General features: G+C 37.5%; 1 protein-coding gene across 1 annotated transcript; it reads right to left on the bottom strand.

Moving 5' to 3' along the window:
- Positions 1–4,681: 4,681 nt before the first annotated feature.
- LOC115980992 lies at positions 4,682–5,293 on the bottom strand. The gene has a single exon (XM_031103181.1). It carries the CDS (start codon positions 5,291–5,293, stop codon positions 4,682–4,684), a length of 612 nt encoding a protein of 203 aa, XP_030959041.1.
- Positions 5,294–22,223: the final 16,930 nt, after the last annotated feature.

Here is a 22,223-nt window from a genome sequence, read left to right on the forward strand (position 1 = left end):
CCCCATAGGTTTGAGTCCGAGGGACCATGCAAGACCTTGGTTCCGTCTAGTACTTAGATTTTCTTGGAGTAGCTAGTTTTCCCATAAGTTTGAATCCGAGGACCATGCAAGACCTTGGTTTTCTCTAATACTTAAATTTTCTTGGAGTAGCTAGTTTCCCCATAGATTTGAGTCCGAGGACCATGCAAGACATTGGTTCTGTCTAGTACTTAGATTTTCTTGGAGTAGCTAGTTTCCTCATAGGTTTGAGTCCGAGGATCATGCAAGACCTTGGTTCTGTTTAGTACTTAGGTTTTCTTGGAGTAGCTAGTTTCCCCATAGGTTTGAATCTGAGGACCATGCAAGACCTTGGTTCTATCTAGTACTTAGGTTTTCTTGGAGTAGCTAGTTTCCCCATAGGTTTGAGTCTGAGGACCACCTTGGTTCTGTCTAGTACTTAGACAGTTGCCAGAATAAGAGACGCGTAATCAGGATGGACTTAAAATTTGAACTAGATAAACGCTTTTATTAATAATAATACATTCTCAGGTTATTTACATTCCATGGCTAAGGTATAGCTCTTTCATCTAAGTCTTCTAGGTAGTATGCTCCTATTCTCGCAACTGAAGTAATTCGGTATGGCCCTTCCCAATTGGGCCCAAACTTTCGCCATGATGGGTTTTTGGCAGCACCCATAACTTTCCTTAGCACTAAGTCCCCTGGTGCTAGCGGTCTAAGCTTCACACTGGCATCATATCCCTGTTTAAGCTTCTGGTGGTAATAGGCCAACTGGACCATTACCTTTTTCTCTTTGTTCGTCGATCAGATCTAGGTTCTTCCCCAGTAGTTTTTCGTTACTGTTCGGGGTGAAGGAGCTCATCCTGAGCGTTGGGAAGTTTGCCTCCAAAGGGATAACAGCCTCGGCCCTATAGGTCATGGCAAAAGGTGTCTCCCCCGTTGACCACCGTGGTGTAGTCCGATAAGTCCATAAGACGTGTGGCAGCTCTTCCACCTATCTTTCCTTGGCGTCATCCAGCCTCTTCTTAAGCCCGTTAACTATGACCTTGTTGACAGTCTCGGCTTGCCCGTTTCCCTGAGGATAGGTTGGAGTTGAGTACCTGTTAGTGATCCCTAGCTCGTAGCTCGTAGCTGAAGGCTTTGCTGTCTGAAAGGCTTTCCATTGTCGAAAATGAGGGTGTGAGGGTGTGAGGAACTCCGAATCGTGTAACAATGTTTCTCCAGATGAATTTCTTAGCGTCCACATCCTTGATGTTAGCCAGGGGTTCAGCCTCGACCCACTTGGTGAAGTAATCTGTGCCGACCAGTAGATATCTCTTATTTCCTGTTGCCTTTGGGAAATGTCCCACAATATCCAGGCCCTACTGGGCGAACGACCATGGACTGGACAGAGGATTGAGGGTCCCACCTAGCTGATGAATATTCGGGGCGAACCTTTGGCACTGGTCACACTTTTTAACATACTCCAGGGCTTCCTTCTGCATCCCCATCCACCGGTATCCCTAGGTAATGGCTCTGTGCGATAGAGATCTTTCTCCTATGTGACTCCCATAGATCCCTTAGTATAGCTCTTCAAGTAGTAATTTTGATGCCTTAGGGTGGACACACAGTAAATATGGCCCGAAATATGAGCGTTTGTATAATTTGTGGTCCTCGGACAACTAGAACCGAGGAGCTTTTTTTTCGTATTTTCTTTACCTCTGACTTTTCCTCGGGTAAAATGTCATCTTTGAGGAACCTCACCACAGGGTCCATCTAGCTGGGGCCCACTCTAACCTCATGAACATGGACCATGTTTTTGGCTACTTCATTCGCTTTGTCCAGATGCTTGACGAGAATAATTCAGGGCAGATCCCCTGCTGAGGAGGTGGCAAGCGTGGCCAGTGAATTTGCATGAGTGTTTCCGCTCCTGGGGATGTGCGACAAGCTGAAAAAGTCGAAACCCGGCTGTAAGCGTTTGACCCGGCTTAAGTACTCTTGCATCCTTGTATCCCTGACCTCTAATTCTCCTTTTACCTGGCCCACTACCAGTCTCGAGTCCGAGAACATTTCCACTGCTTTTCCTCCCATTTTCTGTGCCATGGCGATTCCTTGTAGCAGGGCCTCATACTCGGCTTTGTTGTTCGTGACTGAGAACCCAAGTTTCAGGGACTTCTTTATGATGGCTTCCTCGGGAGATATTAGGACTAGCCCCACTCCAGATCCCCTTTAATTTGCTACGCCATCAACGTACACCTTCCAACATGGGGGTCCTGGTGTAGAGATCACTCTAACCGGTTTTCCATTCATGTTCTGCTCCTTTGCCACTATTTCTATTGGGGGTTCAACGAATTCGGCTACTAAGTCAGCTAGGACCTGGCCTTTTATAGAGGTTTGAGGCATGTATTTGATGTTGAAAGCTCCTAGAATTGTGCTCCAGTTGGCAATCCTTCCAGTGTAATCAGCGGTTCGCAGTACAGACTTCAAAGGTAGTTGGGTTAGAACAACCACTGTTTGGGCTTGGAAATAATGGGGAAGCTTTCGCGTAGCGTGGACCACATCCAGTATGGCTTTCTCTAGGGGTAGGTATCTGACCTCAGCTTCATGTAACGACTTACTCACGTAATAGACCGGCTTTTGGATGCCACTTTCATCCCGTATTAGCACCAATCTCACGGCATGGGGGGCTACAACAATGTATGCGTACAGAACTTCATCGGCTTCAGGGCTGGACATGATAGGTGGCCGGGATAGGTAATCCTTGAGTTGCTGGAAGGCCATAACACATTCCTCAGATTACTCAAACCCCTTCCACTTGTTGATCAAGAGATAGAACGGTTTACATCTATCTGCCGACCTGGAAATGAATCGATTGAGGGCTGCAATCATCCCAGTAAGCTTTTGGACATTTTTTGTGTTTTGTGGCGGTTTTAGGTCGTTTGTAGCCTTGATCTGGTCGGAGTTAACCTCGATTCCCATATGAGTAACCATGTAGCCTAAAAACTTGCCTGACCCCACGCTAAATGAGCACTTGGAAGCATTCAGGCGCAGCTTATGCTTCCTCAAGACGCCAAAGGTGCTGCCGAGGTCCCCTAAATGCTCGAACACCACTTTACTCTTCACCACCATGTCATCGACATAGATTTTGATGCTCTTGCCCAAATGTGGTTCGAACATTCTTGTCATCATCCTTTGATAAGTGGATCCCGCATTCTTCAGATCAAACAGCATCACCTTGTTGTAGTAATTCCCAGTTGGTGTCATGGAGGCCATTTTCTCCTGATCCTCCAGCGCTAGTGGTATTTGATGATAGCCTTGAAAGACATCTAAGAAGTTCATCCGAGGATGGCCTGCTGTCGCATCCACTAGCTGGTCTATCTGAGGCATAGGGAACGGGTCCTTAGGGCACGCCTTATTTAAGTTTGTGAAGTCCACGCAAACTCGCCATTTCCCACTTTTCTTCTTGACCACCATAGTGTTGGCCAGCCATTCGGGGTAAAAGAATTTTTTGATAGCCCCAGCATGCTTAAGCTTCGCCACTTCGTCCCTAATCGCATCGACATGCTCTTTTGATGGGCGACGAGGTGGTTGCTTCTTGGGAGTGATGGCCGGGTTGATATTGAGGTGATGGTAGATGAAGGATAGGTCGATCCCGGGGGCATCGCAGGCATCCCATGCAAATATGTCAATATTTCTTTTAAGGAACTCAATCAGCTCATCCTTCTCCTGAAGAGGCAGCTAAGCCCCTACTTGGAAGAATTTCTCCGGGTCATCGCCAATAACCGCCTCTTCTAGATCTTCACATTTCGCCTCCTCGGTAGTTGTGTCAGGAGGCGAAACCGGGGCCTTTTATCTTCTTAGCGGAGGCCGAGGACTCCGCATCTAGCTGATGTGAGACGGCTGCTACTACGCATTGCCTCGCCATGGGTTGGCAACCATGGATTTCAAAAACTTGGTCCCCTGACAAGAATTTCACCTTCTGGTGCAACGAGAAAGCAACAGCTCCTAAGGTGTAGAGCCAGGGCCTACCAACGATGGCCGTATAGGGGGAGTAGGTGTCTACCACGATGAAGTTCACCTCTATTATCTCTGGACCGATTTGAATGGGCAGCCTAATTATGCCCATTGGGATGACAAGCTTCTCGTCGAAGCTCATCAGAGGGGAGTTATAGGGCATCAAATCTTTTGGTTTTAGCCCTAGCCCCTTGTAAAGGTCGAGGTACATAACCTCGACCGCGCTGCTGTCATCCACCATCACTATTTTCACATCGTAGTCTCCGATTCTGAGGGTGATTAGTAGCGCATCATCATGGGGTTGGATGGTCCCGATCTTATCTTCCTCCGAAAAACTCAAAACAGGACGAAAGTTCATTTTGGCCCTCTTCAGCCCTGGTTGGGACTCATCGGGAGGCAGTTGAGCCACCGCTAATACTCGTACAGGGTGCGTGCCTATTCTCCCTGGCACTGCCACGATTATATTGATCGTTCTTGCGGGTGGCCTTAGGGTAGGATCCCTCATGGCTTCTTGATGGCTTTGATGACCACTGGAATGATGCAAAAGGTGTTTCAGCTTTCCTTGCCGGACAAGCTGGTCCAAGTGGTTCCAGAGGTTTTTACAGTTCTCCGTGGTATGCCCATGGTCTTGGTGGTATTGGCAATAAAAGTTCTGATCGTGCCTCGAGGGTTCCCCCACCATCTTATTCAGCTACCTAAAGTATGGTTTGTTTTTTATTTTCTCCAAAACCCGATGTACTGGTTCTCGGAATACGGCGTTGACAGTCTGTGCATTGGTTGTTCCGGGTTGCCCTACAAAGTCCCTCCTCGGGCGGTTGCTGCTATACCGGTCCGACCTAAAATCCCTTCTTTCCTGAGGGATAACCTTCTCTTTTCCTCTTCCCTGCAACTGGTCCTCCTCCACTCGCTTGTACTTGTCAATCCGATCCATCAGTTGGCACATGCTGGTGGTGGGTTTGCCAGTCAAAGACTTCCGCAGGCCGTGATCGACTGGGAGACTATTTTTGAAAGTGATAATGGTGACGTCGTCAAAGTTGTCTTCCATTTCATTGTACGTCTCCCAATATTTGTCCGAGTAGGCCTTTAAGGTTTCTCCGTCATGCATGGATAATGACAACAAAGCGCTTAAAGGCCGAGGGGTTCTGCGGTTCGTAATGAAACGGGAGCCAAAAGCTTGGGTTAGCTGCCTAAACGAATCTATGGAGTTTGTCTTTAGACCATTAAACCACCTCATTGCCACTAGTCCCAAGCTGGGTGGGAAAACCTTGCACATCAGCGCCTCGTTCCTAGAATGGACAGCCATCCTTTGGTTGAACTGGCTCACATGCTCCACCGGGTCTGTTCTACCGTTGTAAATGGTGAAGGTTGGCTGCTAGAACGGTTGAGGAAGAATGGCCCCTTCTTTGTGATGCGTGAAAGGTGACTTGGAGAGTTGATCCAGTGCCCTACTCATGACATCGTTTCCCAAGCCCCTACGAGATGGGCTTCTGTGCCTACGCCTCCGGTAGTGTTCTTCTTCATGGGAGAAGGTCTCACTTGGGGGAGTTCTCGATTTTCGTCTATAGTCGTCGTCACTTTCATCATCGGAGGGCGCGTAAAGCTTGGAACGAGATTGCCTTTGCTGTGCATGGTGCAGCTTTCTTTTCAAATCGTCTATTTCTCGCTACATGGACCGCTTATCGTTCTGTTTCTGAGACATATGACTCCTAACTTCTTCTGATTGCGGGGCTCGGTTGTTATTTCGTCTCTGAAGCACGTGGTTGCCAGCGCGAGAGTGGCTCCTGCTGGTTTGAGTGTTGTTTACGCTTCCCTCTTGAAACCTTCCATTCTCTTCATTTTGATCACGCTCGAGGTTAAGGAAGTTACCCTGTTGTTGGGATTTGGCTGGTTCGAGCTGATGGGAGCCTGCTTGATGAGGGCCTGATCCTACCATGCCGGATCGTTGTCCTTACTAACACATAAGTTTTTCCCACAGACGGCACCAATTGTAAGGAGTGGGTTTGAGTGCTCATTCTATTGGACGAAAGGTCTTAAGCCCAACTGGCCCAATACAATGAATTTTTAAAGAATGGGTTTAAGAACTAGACACGGTTAGGTGCGGACTGACCAATAAGGAAATGGGTTCAAGTATAGGATGTTGTCCCCGGGTGTTTCATTCGAGGAACTTAGTATTCTTCTTCTTCTACTTTCAATATTAGGTTACAATGGTTCTTAAGACCATGCAGACTGCTACAGTTTTCTCCTTTTTCTCTCTTCCTGTTCTTTTTTTGCAATTCCCCATTCTTGAAGGGTCTCTCACATTATATACTTCTTTCCAGTCGATCTTGACCCTCCACCTGTTGATTGTGTAGGTCATTACTCGAGTGTTCATCCCATCAGCCACCTTCCTAAACCCTCTGTGAGTTGCAGCAACCAAGGCCACATTGTTCAGGGGTCCTTTCCTCATTAATGCGGCCAGAACGTTAGTTGGGCACGTTCAATGTGGAGGTGACATTTTTTCCTTGAACTGCTCCTACATCATACCCCCGTGTGTGTCCTACTGTACTCGTCCTTTTTTCGGGGAGTGCTCTGGGAGGCTAACTTTGATGGCATGTCGTTTTGTCCTTCTGGATTTTGGAATACCAAGGACGGGATCGTCCTCAGCAACATCTCTAGGCCATTTGGACTTTCATTGTATGTCCTCGGGCATTTTCCTTTCCTCGGCGAAGGCCTTGGGCCCAATACAAAGTGGGCCGGGTCGCTAAGTTCTTTGGCCCACAGTTGTCACTAGGTTTTTTTTGTTGGAGGATTTGTGGGTTTGTTAAATTTTGGTTGTTTTTATGTGTGATTTTGATTGGTTTTTTAGATGATTTGTTGCAAATTTGGTAGATTTGGGTTGTGGTAATGGTGGCCTGTGGGCAGTGGAGGTAGCTGTGGGTTGTGGGTGGCAGTGGAGGTAGCTGGGGTTTTGGGTTTGCTGTTCTTCAAAATCTTCATATGAGAGAGGAAGAGACAAATAAAGTGAGGTGGGAAGAAATAATATTTAAATGAATAAGTAAAAAAATAGAATCATAAATGTTTTGTAAAGTGATAAGGTAAAATAAATAAAGTAATTTTTTATGATGCTAAATAACTAAAAAAATAGTTTCACCAACGTGAATGCTCTAAGGACAAAACTTTATAGCATATAAGTTTTGACTTCAATCATCTTTTGTTCAACATGATAACCCACAGCCCACAGGACAGGTTCAAAATTATGTAGTTGAAGACCCATTTCGCTTATTTCATCCTGGGCCTCAGGGCATCAATTACGTGATGGCCTAATCGTTGGCTAATATCGTACTAAATTTCAATCATAGCTCGTTTTTAATGGTATTCCTTTTCCGCTGGATCTATCCATACTTTAAGACAAATCCCAAGCCCAGAATGCTCCAAAACTTTAAGCTAAAGACTGATTGTTTCTGCATTAGCTGACTTTTATGGAAATGGGGAATACTCCTTTTGCGTTGAGCATCAGAACATGTATAAAATTGGGCTGAGGAGAAATCTTAAAGCCATCACCAGATTATCGGAGGAGGTTGCCATTTTCTCGAATGGTCCGGTTTCAAATTTCAATGATTACTTGGCAAAAAATGTAAAATTTTCCTATTAAAATAAAATATAAGGAATTACATAATATTACTTAAAATAACAGTCACGGTAAAATACTTTATAAGACAACTTATAAAGTAGCTTAAGAAATTACCAAGTAACAAATTTTAAAGTCATATTCTCACATACTCCACACCTTACTAGACCAGCTAAATACAAATTTCAAAACAAAACTAAAAATCAAACTAATACTACAAATAACAAAATGGATATTAATTTCTAGACGTCAAAATATTCAATTTATTCAAAGAACCTAGTTATAATTTTTAGCCTTTATGCTCTGCATCACAATATATTTATACTTATTCACGGATGTGTACGTTTTTGTAGATAAATTACATTATATGATCTATAAATGTATTGAGTATAATCATTCTCACTTGTGTTATTAAAAAAAAAAAAAAATTATAAAAGAAAGAATATAATCATTCTCTAGCAAACGTTTGTAGTAAATGATTCAACTGTATAACAAATAAGTTTTTGGAGGTTTGAGAATTTTGTATGAGAAATTTTGCAAATCACATCCAACCCATTGAAATTTTGAAGTTAAAATATTGTCATGTGAGAAGGTGAGTAATTTGGAAAACATATTCATATATTCAAGACACTTCTCAAATTATTAGATCACGTGTAAATTGTTAGTTAAATATTATTTGTTGAAACAATTATCAATATTTACAAGTTACAACAAAAAGAATCAAATTTTGGTTTCAAAACACACTTAGGGAAGCTTCCAAGTTAGCCTCAGTTTCAGTTTTGTTAAAATTAAGTTCATGTGGAACTTATCCATAATTTCTACTATATATAAGAATGTTATCTATTATACCAAAAAAGAAATATTTTCTCTATCTCAAATGAAAATGAAACAAAGGAAGAAGAACAAAAAAAAAAAAAAAACAACTATACAAGACATTTATTCTTGCTTGCCAACTTAGATTTATTCGTTTCTCTATCTCTTTTATTTAATCTTATTTATCCATGTCCTCCTAGCTTCATACTACCATTTTCTTTTTCTATTTTTCATTTTTTTTTTAAACTGTCCTTTTGTTGTTTTCTCAATGTTAACAAGAAAGGTAATTTAAAAATTCTGCAGAATTTAGTCTTTAGCTTTGAAACATCCAAATTTGAAGTTCAATATTTTTTTCAAAGGAATGCATCATTAATAAATTCTTACTTTTTTCATGCCACCAACCAATTCACCATTATGCTTAGGACATTTTAACTTTCTAAAATGTAAAACTTCAGCCAATGTGTTCAACATGACAGCCCTCAGGACGGGTTCAAAATTATTTAGCTGAAGATTGATTATGCTTATTTCATCGTGGTGTAGATGACACGATGGCCTGATTGTTGGCCAGTATTACACTGAAGTTAATAGCTCATTTTTACTGCTTTTCCTTCTTGGGCTGGATCTATCCATATTAAGACAAAACCAAGCCCAAATGTTGAACTTTTTTGGGTTGGTGGTGGGGTTTTCTGTATTGGCTGGCTTTTGTGGAAATACAGCCTTTGTGTTGAGCATCAGAAAATGTACAATTTGTGTTGAGCATTAGAACATGGGTTACTAATCACAGTTAGATAATTCAAATGTGTTGAGCGTTAGAACATGTGTTGGGCATCAGATTATCAGAGGAGGTTACCATTTCCTTGAGGAGTAGCATTAGAGGTACTTTATCTAAGCACTAGGTAAATACTTATAGCAAGAAGAATCCAATTTTGGCTTCAAAACTTATCTAATAATAAAACTTCCAAATTAATCTCAATTTCAATTTTGTTAAAACTAATTTCATATAGGACTTATCTATAACTTTTACTATATATAAGATTACTATTCATCATATCAAAAAAGAAATATTTTCTCCATCTCAAAAGAAAACAAAACAAAAAAAGAACAAAATAAATAAATAGACAAGACATTTATTCTTTCTTGCCCACTTAGATTTACACGATTTTCTTTCTAATTTATTTAATCTTTTTTTTTTTAACATGTATATATAAGGTAAAAACATGATATGAAGTCAGGACAAAACTTCATACCGTACAAGTTTTGACTTCATATCATCTTTTTGTTCAACATGATAGCCCACAGGACAGGTTCAAAATTATTTATTTCATCCTGGGCCTCATGGCATCGACAACGTGATGGCCTAATCATTGGCCAATAGCGCACTAAATTTCAATCATAGCTCATTTTTAATTGTTTTCCTTTTTGGGCTGGATCTATCCGTAAGACAAATCCCAAGCCCAAATGCACCGAACGTTGAACTTTTTTTGGGTTGGTTGGTGGTGGGGTTTTAATTTCTAGAGATCAAAATATTCAATTTATTCAAAGAAAGTAGGCAAGGAATTTTTTTTTTTTTTTTTAATGATAGTTTTTTATCATTAGACCAAGATCTAGGCAAATAATTTATTGGATGTTTGGTAGGTAAGTTCAAACATACTTTTGAGCATTTTAAACAATATTATACACATTTTTACACATTTTTTTACTCACACGTATATCAAAAACACTCAAACAACATTACTTAAATTCCTCTACCAAACACCATTTTTTGTTTTTTATTTTATTTTTTTGAACCAAAGTTTCCCAATTAAATTCAACCACCTAGTTGTTTTGACCAATAAACTAAGTAGTATTACTATTTACAACTACATTTCAAATTTAATGCAGCTATGTTAAGGTACTATATTCAAGTTTACCCCTACAGTAAATGGCAATTGATTATTTTGAAAATTTGCATGTGATTAACTTATAATTGATATTAAGTAAAAACATGAATTCAAGAAAATAGTGTTATAAAAAGTAATTGAGTGATATGACTTATATCAAAGCAACTTTAAATATAACATATACTTTAGCAATAATATGTCTATTAAAAATATAATGTTAATTCAAGTGCAATAAAATTTTACTACATTTAACTTTTATATGAAAAATTTTAAGCAAACAAAGCAACCTATTGCTTATGAATAGCGATAGAAATACACACATGACAAAATTTGTAAAAACAATTATCAATACTGATAGCAAAAAGCATTCAATATTGGCTTCAAAACATACCTAGGGAAGCTTCCAAAGTAGCCTCAGTTTCAATTTTGTTAAAACTAAGCTCATATAGAACTTATCTATAACTTTTACTATATATAAGATTATTATTTATCATACAAAAAAAGAAATATATTCTCTATCTCAAAAAAAAAAAAAAAGAAAAAAAAAGAAAAAGAAAAGATGAAGACAGAAAGAACAAAAGAAAACAAAAAAAGCGAGTAGGTAAGACATTGATTTTTTCTTGTCAACTTAGATTTATTTGCTTCTCTTTCTCTTTCATCTAATCTTTTGTTTTTTTAATGTTACCTATCCATGTCCTGACTTTATACGAACATTTCTTTTTACTATTTTTATTTTTTCTAAATTGTCCATACTAAAATGTTGTTTTTTCATTCATTTAATATTTTGTTATGTATCTCTAACTAGATTATGCACATGAAATTCTATCTCTGGTGTATGATGAATTTTAAGGTGAAATTTTCTAAAAATTGTACGTCAAAATTTTTTAATATTGATTTGTATAGTTTATCTAAACAAGAAAGGTAATATAAAAATTCAATAGGATTAAGACTTTAGCTTTTGAAACATCTAAATTTGAAGTTCAATTTTTTTTAAGGAATGCATACATTTATAAATTCTACCCACGTTACTTTTGTGATACCACCAACCAATCACCATTATGCTTAGGCCATTTTAAGTTTTTACTTTTTAAAATGTCAAACTTCTCTTCCTTTTTATTTTCATGGATGGATAAAATTTTGTTTTTGTATCATCACATATTTATATTTATATTTACAGTGGATGAGAACTTTTTATTTCTTTCATTTTCAAGTTTTGGTCGCGAATGTGGATGGAGGATTTGGTTCAGTGATTAAATTTGAGTGTAGAAAACCCATGTATTCAGCATGATAACCCACAAGATGGGTTCAAAATTATTTAGTCGAAGACTTATTTTGCATCATCTTTCATCCTGGGCCTCATGGCATCGATGATTTGATGGCCTGGTCGTTGGCCACACACCTTACTAACAGCTAAATACAAATTTCAAAACAAAACTAAAAATCAAACTAATTCTACAAAGAACGAAACGAATTCCTATATAAAAATAAAAAATTAAATGAATATTAATTTCTAGACGTCAAAATATTCAATTTATTCAAAGAATCTAGTTGCCATTTTCATTTTTCACCCTTTATACTTTGCATCATAGGGTCTGTTTGGATAAAACTTATTTTGTTGAAATTGAAAACTGAAAACATTGTAACAAAATATTTTTTAAATGTGTAAATAGTGATGTGGGACTCATTTTTAATAAAAAAGTTGTTAAAAAGTGTAATTTGTGGGACCCATAAATAGTGCACGGAAGCACTATTCACAGTTGAATGGTCAACAATTGTGGGCTGAACCAAAAAAAAAAAAAAAACGCACTACAGTAAAACGTGGACTTGGAATAAGCTGAATCCAAATTGCACCATAATATATTTATAGTTATTCTCGGATGTGTGCATTTTTTAGAGAAATTGCATTATATAATCCACAGGTGTACTAACTACTGAGTATAATCAATTAATCATTCTCGCTTTATCATAATATTTATATATATATATATATATATATAATCATTTTCTGGTAGACATTGGTAGTAGAGGATTTGATTGTATAACGAATAAGTTACTAGAGGTTTGGGAAATTTGTTCGAGAAATTTTACAAATCACACCCAATCCATTGAAATTTTGTAGTCAAAATCTTGTCATATGGGGGGAGGTGAATAATTTTGAATCCACTAGTTGGACTGATATTTTCATATATTCAAGGCACTTCTTAGATTATTAGACTAGGTGCATATTGTTAATTAAATATTATTTGTAGAAGCAACTATCAATACTTACAATAAGAAGAATCCAATTTTAATTTGAAAACGAACCTAGGGAAGCTTCAAAGTTAGCCTCAATTTTAATTTTGTTAAATCTAAGTTCATGTGGAACTTATTTATAACTTCTACTATTTATAAGATTATTATTCACGTACCAAAAAAGAAATAAATTCTCCATCTCAAAAGAAAACAAAACAAAGAAAGAACATAAGAAACAAGTAGGACCATCGCACACCTTTGGTACAATGGTCACTTTACAAGTATAAGTGCTTGTGGGGTATGAGAGTAAGGGTCGGGGTTCAAGTTTCTAAAAGAGAGCTTCACACATATATACACTTAGATTAAGCTAAATTAGTCTTGTATTAAAAAAAAAAAATGCAAGATTTTTATTCTTATTTGCTAACATAGATTTATTTGTTTTTCTTTCTCATTTATCTAATCTTTAGTTTTTTTTTTTTTTTTAATCTTATTTATCTATATCCTGATTTTTAACCTTTGGGCCATCACATTTTAACACGTATAAATAAGGTAAAAACATGATATGAAGTCAGCACAAAACTTCATACCATATCAGTTTTGACTTCAATCCTCTTTTGTTCCACATGAGAACCCACAGCCCACAGGACAGGTTCAAAATTATACAGTTGAAGACCCATTTTGCTTATTTCATCCAGGGCCTCATGGCATCAACGACATGATGGCCTGATCGTTGGCCAATATCGCACTAAATTTCAATCATAGCTCATTTTTAATGGTATTCCTTTTTCGGCTGGATCTATCCATACTTTAAGACAAATCCCAAGCCCAAAATGCTCCAAAACGTTAAGCTAGAGACTGATTGTTTCTGCATTAGCTGACTTTTATGGAAATGGGGAATACTCCTTTTGCGTTGAGCATCAGAACATGTATAAAATTGGGCTGAGGAGAAATCTTAAAGCCATCACCAGATTAACGGAGGAGGTTGCCATTTTCTCGAATGGTGCGGTTTCAAATTTCAATGATGACTTGGCAAATAATGTAAAATTTTCCTATTAAAAGAAAATATAAGGAATTACATAATATTACTTATAATAACAGTCACCGTAAATACTAAATACTTTCTAAGACAACTTATCTCACATACTCCACACCTTACTAGACCAGCTAAGTACAAATTTCAAAACAAAACTAAAAATCAAACTAATACTACAAATAACGAAATGGATATTAACTTCTACACGTCAAAATATTCAATTTATTCAAAGAACCTAGTTACAATTTTCACCCTTTATGCTCTGCATCACAATATATTTATACTTATTCACGAACGTGTACATTTTTGTAGAAATTGCATTATATGATCTACAAGTGTACTGAGAATAATCATTCTTGCGTTATCCAAAAAAAAAAAAATTTATAAAAGAAAGTATAATCATTCTCTAGCAAACATATGTAGTAAATGATTCAATTGTATAACAATTAAGTTTTTTGGAGGTTTGGGAATTTTGTATGAGAAATTTTGCAAATCACATCCAACCCATTGAATTTTGAAGTAAAAATCTTGTCATGTGGGAAGGTGAGTAATTTGGAAAACATTTTCATATATTCAAGACATTTCTCAAATTATTAGATTAGGTGTAAATTGTTAGTTAAATATTATTTGTAGAAGCAATTATTAATACTTGAAACAAAAAGAATCAAATTTTGGTTTCAAAACAAACTTAGGGAAGCTTTTAAGTTAGCCTTAGTTTTAGTTTTGTTAAACTTAAATTCATATGGAACTCATTTATAACTTCTACTATATATAAGATTATCATCTATCGTACTTAAAAAGAGATACATTTTCCATCTCAAAAGAAAACAAAACAAAGAAATAACAAAAGAAGCAAGTAAGACAGACATTTATTTTTGCTTCTTGTCAACTTAGATTTATTCGTTTCTCTATCTCTTTTATTCAAATTTGAAGTTCATTTTTATTTTTCAAAGGAATGCATCATTAATAAATTAAACCCACGTCACTCTTGTCATACCACCAACCAATTCACCATTATGCTTAGGACATTTTAACTTTCTAAAATGTAAAACATCCGCCAATGTTTTCAAAATGATAGCCCTCTAGACGGGTTCAAAATTATTTAGGGTGAGTTTGGTTCAGCTTTTTGAAAAAGTGCATAAATGAAAAAGTGGAGTTTTGTAAAAGTGCATAATGAAAAAGTGGAGTTTCAAAAAGCTGAGTGTTTGGTAAAAGCTGTTAAAAAGTGCATAATGAAAAAGTTGAGTGTTTGGTAAAAACTGATAAAAGTGGCTTTTTGAGTGGTAAATGACCAAAAAGGACAATGTATATATAAGGGAATTTATTTCATACTTTTTTTTTTATTTTTTATTTTTTTTATGTGAGTTTGTTTCATACTTAAATCAATTATTTCATCATACTTAAATTAATTTTTCTCTTTCTAAAAAAAATATTTTTTTCTCACCAATATTAGCTAATAATAACCTACCACTTAAGATTTATTATGAAAGTATTGTGAAAATATTGTGATAATAATTGATACTAATTTTAATTTTAACATACTATTAAAATTATTTTTTTCTCTTTCTAAAAAAAATATTTTTTTCTCACCAATATTAGCTAATAATAACTTACCTTAAAATTTATTGTAAAAATATTGTGATATAATTTTTTTTCTCTCCCCACACACACACACACACGTGGGCTCTCCTTCCCTTCTTTCTTTTTTTTTTTTTTTTTTTTTTCCCCTCTTTTTTTCTCCTCCACCCACGTACCCACACTCTTTTCTTTTGTTTTTTCCTTCTTTTGTTTTTTCCTTCATTCCTCTTTTATTCCTACCACACCAGCACTATCCAGAACATTCATTCCACAACTCTTTCATCTTTTTTTTTTCCTCTTAAGCACTTCAGTCCAGAATAGTCGCTCTCTTTTTTTTTTTTTTTTTCCCTCTTAGCACTTCAGGCCAGAACAGTCGCTCTCCTTCATTTTTTTTTTTTTTTTTTTTTTTTTTTTTTTTTTTTTTTGTTCTCTTAGCACTTCAAAACGAATGAAGGAACCAGCTCTCCTTCTTCTTTTTCTATTTTTTTTTCTTGTTCTTGGATCATCGGGAAGCTTGGATGATCGAGAAGATTGGATGGTCGGTAAATCTCTCCCTCCCCTTTTTTTTCCGTCAGTCTTTTTGATTTGCCAGAGGGTCTTGATCTGCTGTTGTTCTAATTTTCTTGTTGTTGTTGTTGATCTGCTGTTGATCCGAAAGAGTTGTTGCTCTAATTTTTTTTTTTTTTTCTGTTCTTGATCTGCTGTTTCCAAAAGAGTTGTTCTAAATTTTTTTTTTCTTTTTTTCTGTTCTTGATCTGCTGCTTCCGAAAGAGCTGTTCTATTTTTTTTTATTTTTTTATTTTTTTATTTTTTTTCTGTTCTTGATCTACTGTTTCCGAAAGAGTTGATGTTCTAATTGAAGGGGTATTTCCGTAATTCTACCGTAGCAACGGTAACCATCCAAAACGCGCACTGCGCGTTTTCATTTATGGACCCTCAGAGGTCCATAAAATTTTTCGCGTTTGTCCGCGTTTTTGCTCTATGCCCAAAACGCAACTTTTTGATAAAAGTTGCGTTTTGGGCTTAACCAAACGCAAATTTAGGACTGGCTTTTTTCAAAAAGCGCTTTTTGAGCTGAAAATGTGGAACCAAACGGGCACTTAGCTGAAGATTGATTATGCTTATTTACTTGATGGCCTGATTGTTGGCCAGTATCGCACTAAATTTAATAGCTCAGTTTTACTGGTTTTCCTTTTCCATATTAACACAAATCCCAAGCCCAAATGCACCCAAACGTTGAACTTCTTTGGGTTGTGGGGTCTTCTGTATTGGCTGACTTTTGTGAAAATACACCTTTTGTGCTGAGCATTAGAATATATACAAAATGGGCCCTTTTTTTTGTTGAGCGTTAGAACATGTGTTACTAATCCCAAATAGATAATTCAAATATGTTTTGAGCGTTAGAACATGTGTTGAGCATCAGATTAGCAGAGGAGGGTTACCATTTCCTTGAAGAGTAGCACTAGAGGTACTTTATCTAAGTACTAGTTAAATAATTACAACAAGAAGAATCTAATTTTGACTTCAAAACTCACCTAGTAAGGAAACTTCCAAGTTAGTTTTAGTTTCAATTTTGTTAAAAGTAAGTTCATGTGGGATTTATCTATAATTTTTACTATTTATAAAATTACTATCCATCCTATCCCAAAAAAAAAAAAAAATCTCAATCTCAAAAGAAAACGAAACAAAAAAATAAAAAAATAAAAAATAAGAAAAGCAAGTAGGCAAGATATTTATTCTTGCTTGCCATCTTAGATTTATCCGTTTTTCTTTCTCATTTATCTAATCTTTAGTTTTTATTTTTATTTTTATTTTATTTTATTTATAAATCTTATTTATCTATATCTTGACTTTTTACCTTTGGGCTAACACATTTTAACATGTTTATGGTAAAAACATGATATGAAGTTAGGACAAAACTTCATACAATATAAGTTTTGACTTCAATCATATTTTGTTAGGAATGGCAACGGGTCGGGTTTGGGCCGGGTTTTTCTAAACTCGAACTTGACCCCTGGGCCTGCTACTGTAACTCGAACCCAGCCCATTTAATAAATGAGTTTTTTTTCCCACCCCAAACCCACCCTGGTGGGCCTCGTCGCTTATGCCCAGCCCAAAATTAGAAACAAAAATTTTGATTTATGATTTTTCGACCCAAAATCACAAACACAAACACAAATCCAAACACAATCACAACATAAACATAGAAATCACAAACACAAATTTCAGATCTATGATTTTCATTTTTTCCCTTTCAGAAATCATAAACATAAACACAAACTCACATGATTGAGGCGAATTGAACCGAGAAAAAAAGAAAAAAAAATGGAGAACGAGGTGGAGTGAGGCCGTGTCACGCTTGTGGCCATGGACGAGGAAGATGAGAGGGGCAGAGGACTGTGCGACAGTATGAGATCGGTGATGGCGAGGACGAAATGGAGTTGAGAGAGCAAAGAGCTTGGGACTGGTGACACTGATAGAGCTTAGGATGGCGGTGAAGGCTTGGGACGGCGGCGAGAGAGTTGGCCGAAGGTGAGATTGAGAGTGAGTGAGATTGTGATTTGTGAGTGAGACAGTGAGATTGTGTGAGACTGAAGAGAATAGAGATGAGAGAGGCGGGCTGTGTGAGCTGAAATGAAATGAGGATGAGGAATAGAAATTTTAGGGTTTATAACAATATATATATATATATATATATATATATAGGGGGGTATTTGAGGAATTATAAGTTATATATAATTGGGTTGGGTCGGGTCCGGGTCGGATTTTTGTAAAAACCTGGACCCGACCCGGTCTTGGTTCGGGTTTTTTTTTAAACCCAAACCTGATCCTATTCCTTATCGGACCGGGTACCCGCGGGTTGGGCAGAAATTGCCATCCCTATATTTTGTTCAAAATGGTAGCCCACAAGACAGGTTCATAATTATTTAGTTGAAGACCCATTTTGCTTATTTCATCCAATATCGAAGACGTAATGGCCTAATTGTTGGCCAATATCGTACTAAATTTCAATCATAGCTCATTTTTAATGGTTTTCCTTTTTGGGTTATTTAGTGGTGGGGTGTTAATTTCTAGAGGTCAAAATATTCAATTTATTCAAAGAACCTAGCCATGGAATTTAATTTCCCAATTTATTTATTTATTTAATTTCCCTCCTAGCCGCTTGTAGAATCGTGTCCCTAACCTAGTTTAGGTCTTTGTTCCCTTCAACTGTTGTCGGTTCGATAGGACGGTGTGTGTTGTTTGGGGTTAGTCTCTATGTTTTTTCTTTCAGCACTGCACTCTGTTCACTCTAATGGCTAGATTGGATGACTTATGGGCTAGGTTTTCTCTCATGGAAGAAGAAGAGGGAGGGGCTGAAGTTTCGAACCAAGAAGCAGTGGTTCACCATTTAGCAAGCAGATTTTTTACGAAGAGAGTCCTGAACATGGATGCAGTGGCTCGAACATTCAAACCGTTGTTGAACCTGGTTGGTAAACTGAAGATTAGAGATATAGGAGAGCATATTTTGCTATTCAAGTTTGAGGACTCCGTGGACCTTGAGCGAGTCCTTGAATTTGAACCGTGGTCCTATAATAAGTATTTTGTGGCATTTTAGCAAGTTCACAACGTCGAATCGACACCCTATTTGGAATTCTCTCGAGCTACTTTTTGGGTTCAATTCCATAACATCCTAGAGCTGAGTTTGAAGCATGAGACTGGGAAGCAAATTGGGAAATCGATTGGTGAAGTTATTCAAGTTGCTGATCCTAAAGATGATGGCTCAGGGGGTGAATTTTTGAGGGTTTGAATTAACCTTGACATATTAAAACCTATCTCACATTGCTCTAAACTGTGGTTTGAAGGGAAACTGGTGGGCTGGGTTGGCATAAAATATGAACGGCTTCCAAATTTCAGTTATTGGTGTGGTCAGGTTACTCATGGGGAATGTGAATGTAAGGCTTGGCTTCTGGCTAAGGGTTCATTGTTAAGAGATGAGCAACAATATGGGGAGTGGTTGAGACTGGAGCCTCTACGGTTAAGTCGGAAAATTATGGTGGTTATATCGGGTAGCTCCTATAGTCAAGCACCATGGTGGAGGAAGAAGAATAGCAATAGGGGGCAGTCGACAAACCAAGCTAGTGATAGTGGCATTCAATCGAATCAAGATGGAAACAAAGATGATCACTTGTCGGCAATGGATGCTAAAAATTCCATGGTTAACCTTGAGATCTCAAAGCCTAACCCTGACAATGTTAGTTCTGAGTTTGTTAATGGTAAACCAACGGATTGTTTGGATGGGCTGACATTGACGAGGGTGGCGTTATGCCATGCAAACTGATTGGAGGAGGCAGTTGTGGGTCTATCGATTAAGGACAGCCACGGAGTGAGTTACTGCACTGATGTAGATTTACTACAACTTGCGATGCCAAGCCAAATTCATTTGACAAATTATTCACCTACGTTACTAGATGCTACTCAGGTAATCTCTTCTCCTCTCTCTAGAACCACCAAAAAAAAAAAAAAAGGAAAAAACTAGCATGTGTTGCAGGGCTACCTTCGAATAACTCCTCACCTATGAATGTGGATAGGTGACCTGTTACGATAGTGGTAGATTTGAGTAAGGGTAAAAAACAGTGTATGAGTTTTTGCAATTCTTTTGACAAAGAAACTATTAAGGTGGCTGCTGGGTCCCAACACTACCATGCATTATGAATTGCCTTAGTTGGAACTGTCATGGGCTTGGAAACCCATAGACAGAAAACGAATTCATTGCGTTAGTACGCAATAAAGATCCCAAGCTGGTGTTTTTTTATGGAAACAAAGGTTGAAAAAGTTATTTTAGAGAGAATTGGCTGAAAGATTCAATTTGCTAATATTTTGTGGTTCCACATCATAATACTGGGGGAGGATTAGCTTTGATTTGGCCAGTTGATATGAATGTGGATGTGCAGTCTTTTTTTGACAATCATATTGATTTAATTATTGACCATGGAGTTGATGACGCCTGGCGGTTTACAGGATTCTATGGAGATCCTATGACAGCCAACCGGAAAAACTCTTGGTCCTTACTTAGAATGTTAAGTAATCGGTTCAATTTACCTTGGGTTTGTGTTGGTGATTTTAATGAAATTCTCTTTGCTAATGAGAAACAAAAATGGTTGGATAAACTAGAAAGACAAATGCAGGGGTTCCAGGATGCTTTTGAATTTTGTAGACTGAAGGATTTGGGCATCTCTGGCTTTCCATTTACATGGTGTAATAGATGACCTGGTAATCAAAATGTGTGAATTCATTTGGATTAAGGTATAGCTTCTATTGGTTGGATCTTGAGGTTTCCTACCTCACATATACATCACTTGGATGCTTTTCATTCCGATCACAAACTTGTCTTGCTATGCTTAAATTCAAAAAATCAAAGGTTCTATAAAAAGGGCCGGCCATTTCACTTTGAAGCAATGTGGTTAAAGAATAGATCTTGTGAAGATGTGTTTAGGGACTCCTGGGGGGAAAACTAGCAACCAGGTTCGATTGGGGAATTTAATAGAAAGATTTTTGCTTGCTAGGTTAATCTCAAAGCTTGGAACATAAATTCTTTTGGTCGTGTCTGAACTTCCCTTAGGAAAAAACTAGCTAAATTGAAGGAAGCAGAGGAAGGAGGGTGTTATAGAAACAATCTAGCTCAGATTAATGCTCTGAGGTTCGAAATTCAGATGTTACAATCTAAGGAAGAATGTATGTGGAAGCAATAATCACGTAATACTTGGATCAAAGAAGGTGATAGAAATACCACATATTTTCATTGCAAAGCGAACCAGAGAAACCGGCGTAATCTGATCTTGGGTTTGGAAGATGATTCTGGTCAGTGGGTGGTGGATAAGGCTAGAATGGGAAGTGTGGTGGAGAAGTATTTTGAGAAAATTTTCACAAGGTCTAATCCATTTGGATTTGAAAGTATTTTAAATGGTATACAACACACTGTTGGTGACGACAGGAGTGCCAGTATGGGTGGTGATTTCCAAGCCTGTGAAGTGCAATAAGCTCTTACTCAAATGGCTTCGCATATGGCCTCGGGCCTGGACGGTATGTCTCCAATTTTTTACAAGTCATTCTGGTACATTATGGGGAAGGATGTCATTGTTGTTGTGCTTCGAGTCTTGAACTCAGGTATTGTTCCGGAATCTCTTAATACCACCTTTATCTCCCTGATCCCTAAGATAAAAAATTCAAAGAAAGTTTCGGATTTTAGGCCCATTAGTTTATGAAATGTCATTTATAAATTAATTGCAAAAATGGTGGTTAATCGTTTGAAGAAGTTTTTGGCTAACTCTATTCCAGGTTCACAAAGTGCCTTCTTGTCGGGTCGGTTAATTACAAATAACATTCTTGTGGCGTTTGAAACTTTACACTATTTGAAGAGGAAAACCCAAAGGAAGTTGGGGTATATGGCTCTCAAACTAGATATGAGTAAAGCATTTGATTGAGTAGAGTGGGAATTTCTAGAGAGGCTTATGCATCATCTGGGTCTTGATGAGAGAATGATTAAATTAATTATGTTCTGCTTGAAATCGATGTCTTATGCAGTGCTTCTCAATGGCCAACCCGTGGGTAATATCAAATCGTCAAGGGGGATTCAATAAGGTGATCATTTATCTCCTTATTTATTTCTCATGTGTGCTATGGGATTACAAAATTTGTTGCAACAGTCTGAGGTGGATGGGCATATTCAGGCCGTAGCTGTAGACACCGCATTTTGTACCCCTATGACTTGGACCCCCGTTTCCTAATGATGCTGAATTTTAAGACCTCAAGGTTGGTTTAGGGCCTAATCAGAAGTTAAATTGACTTGGGAAGTATTAAAATGAAAAAACTTAACTTTTAATGAGCAAATAAATCAAAATTTGAAAAATAAGATCAAAGGAAGCCCTTGCTATGTGTACGCATGAATCAGCCTGTGTACGTAGCTTTCTTCATGCTTACGCAGGCTTGATCTTGTGCTTACATAGCAATTTTTAGAAACCTAAACAAGGCAAGTTTTTTGCATTTATGTTGAGGTTTGGAATGAATCCCATGTCGTTTGGGGATCGTTCCAAACCCCCTTTTTCACACT

The sequence above is a fragment of the Quercus lobata genome, chromosome 3, assembly GCF_001633185.2.
Source record: "Quercus lobata isolate SW786 chromosome 3, ValleyOak3.0 Primary Assembly, whole genome shotgun sequence".
NCBI classification, from domain to species: Eukaryota; Viridiplantae; Streptophyta; class Magnoliopsida; order Fagales; family Fagaceae; genus Quercus; species Quercus lobata.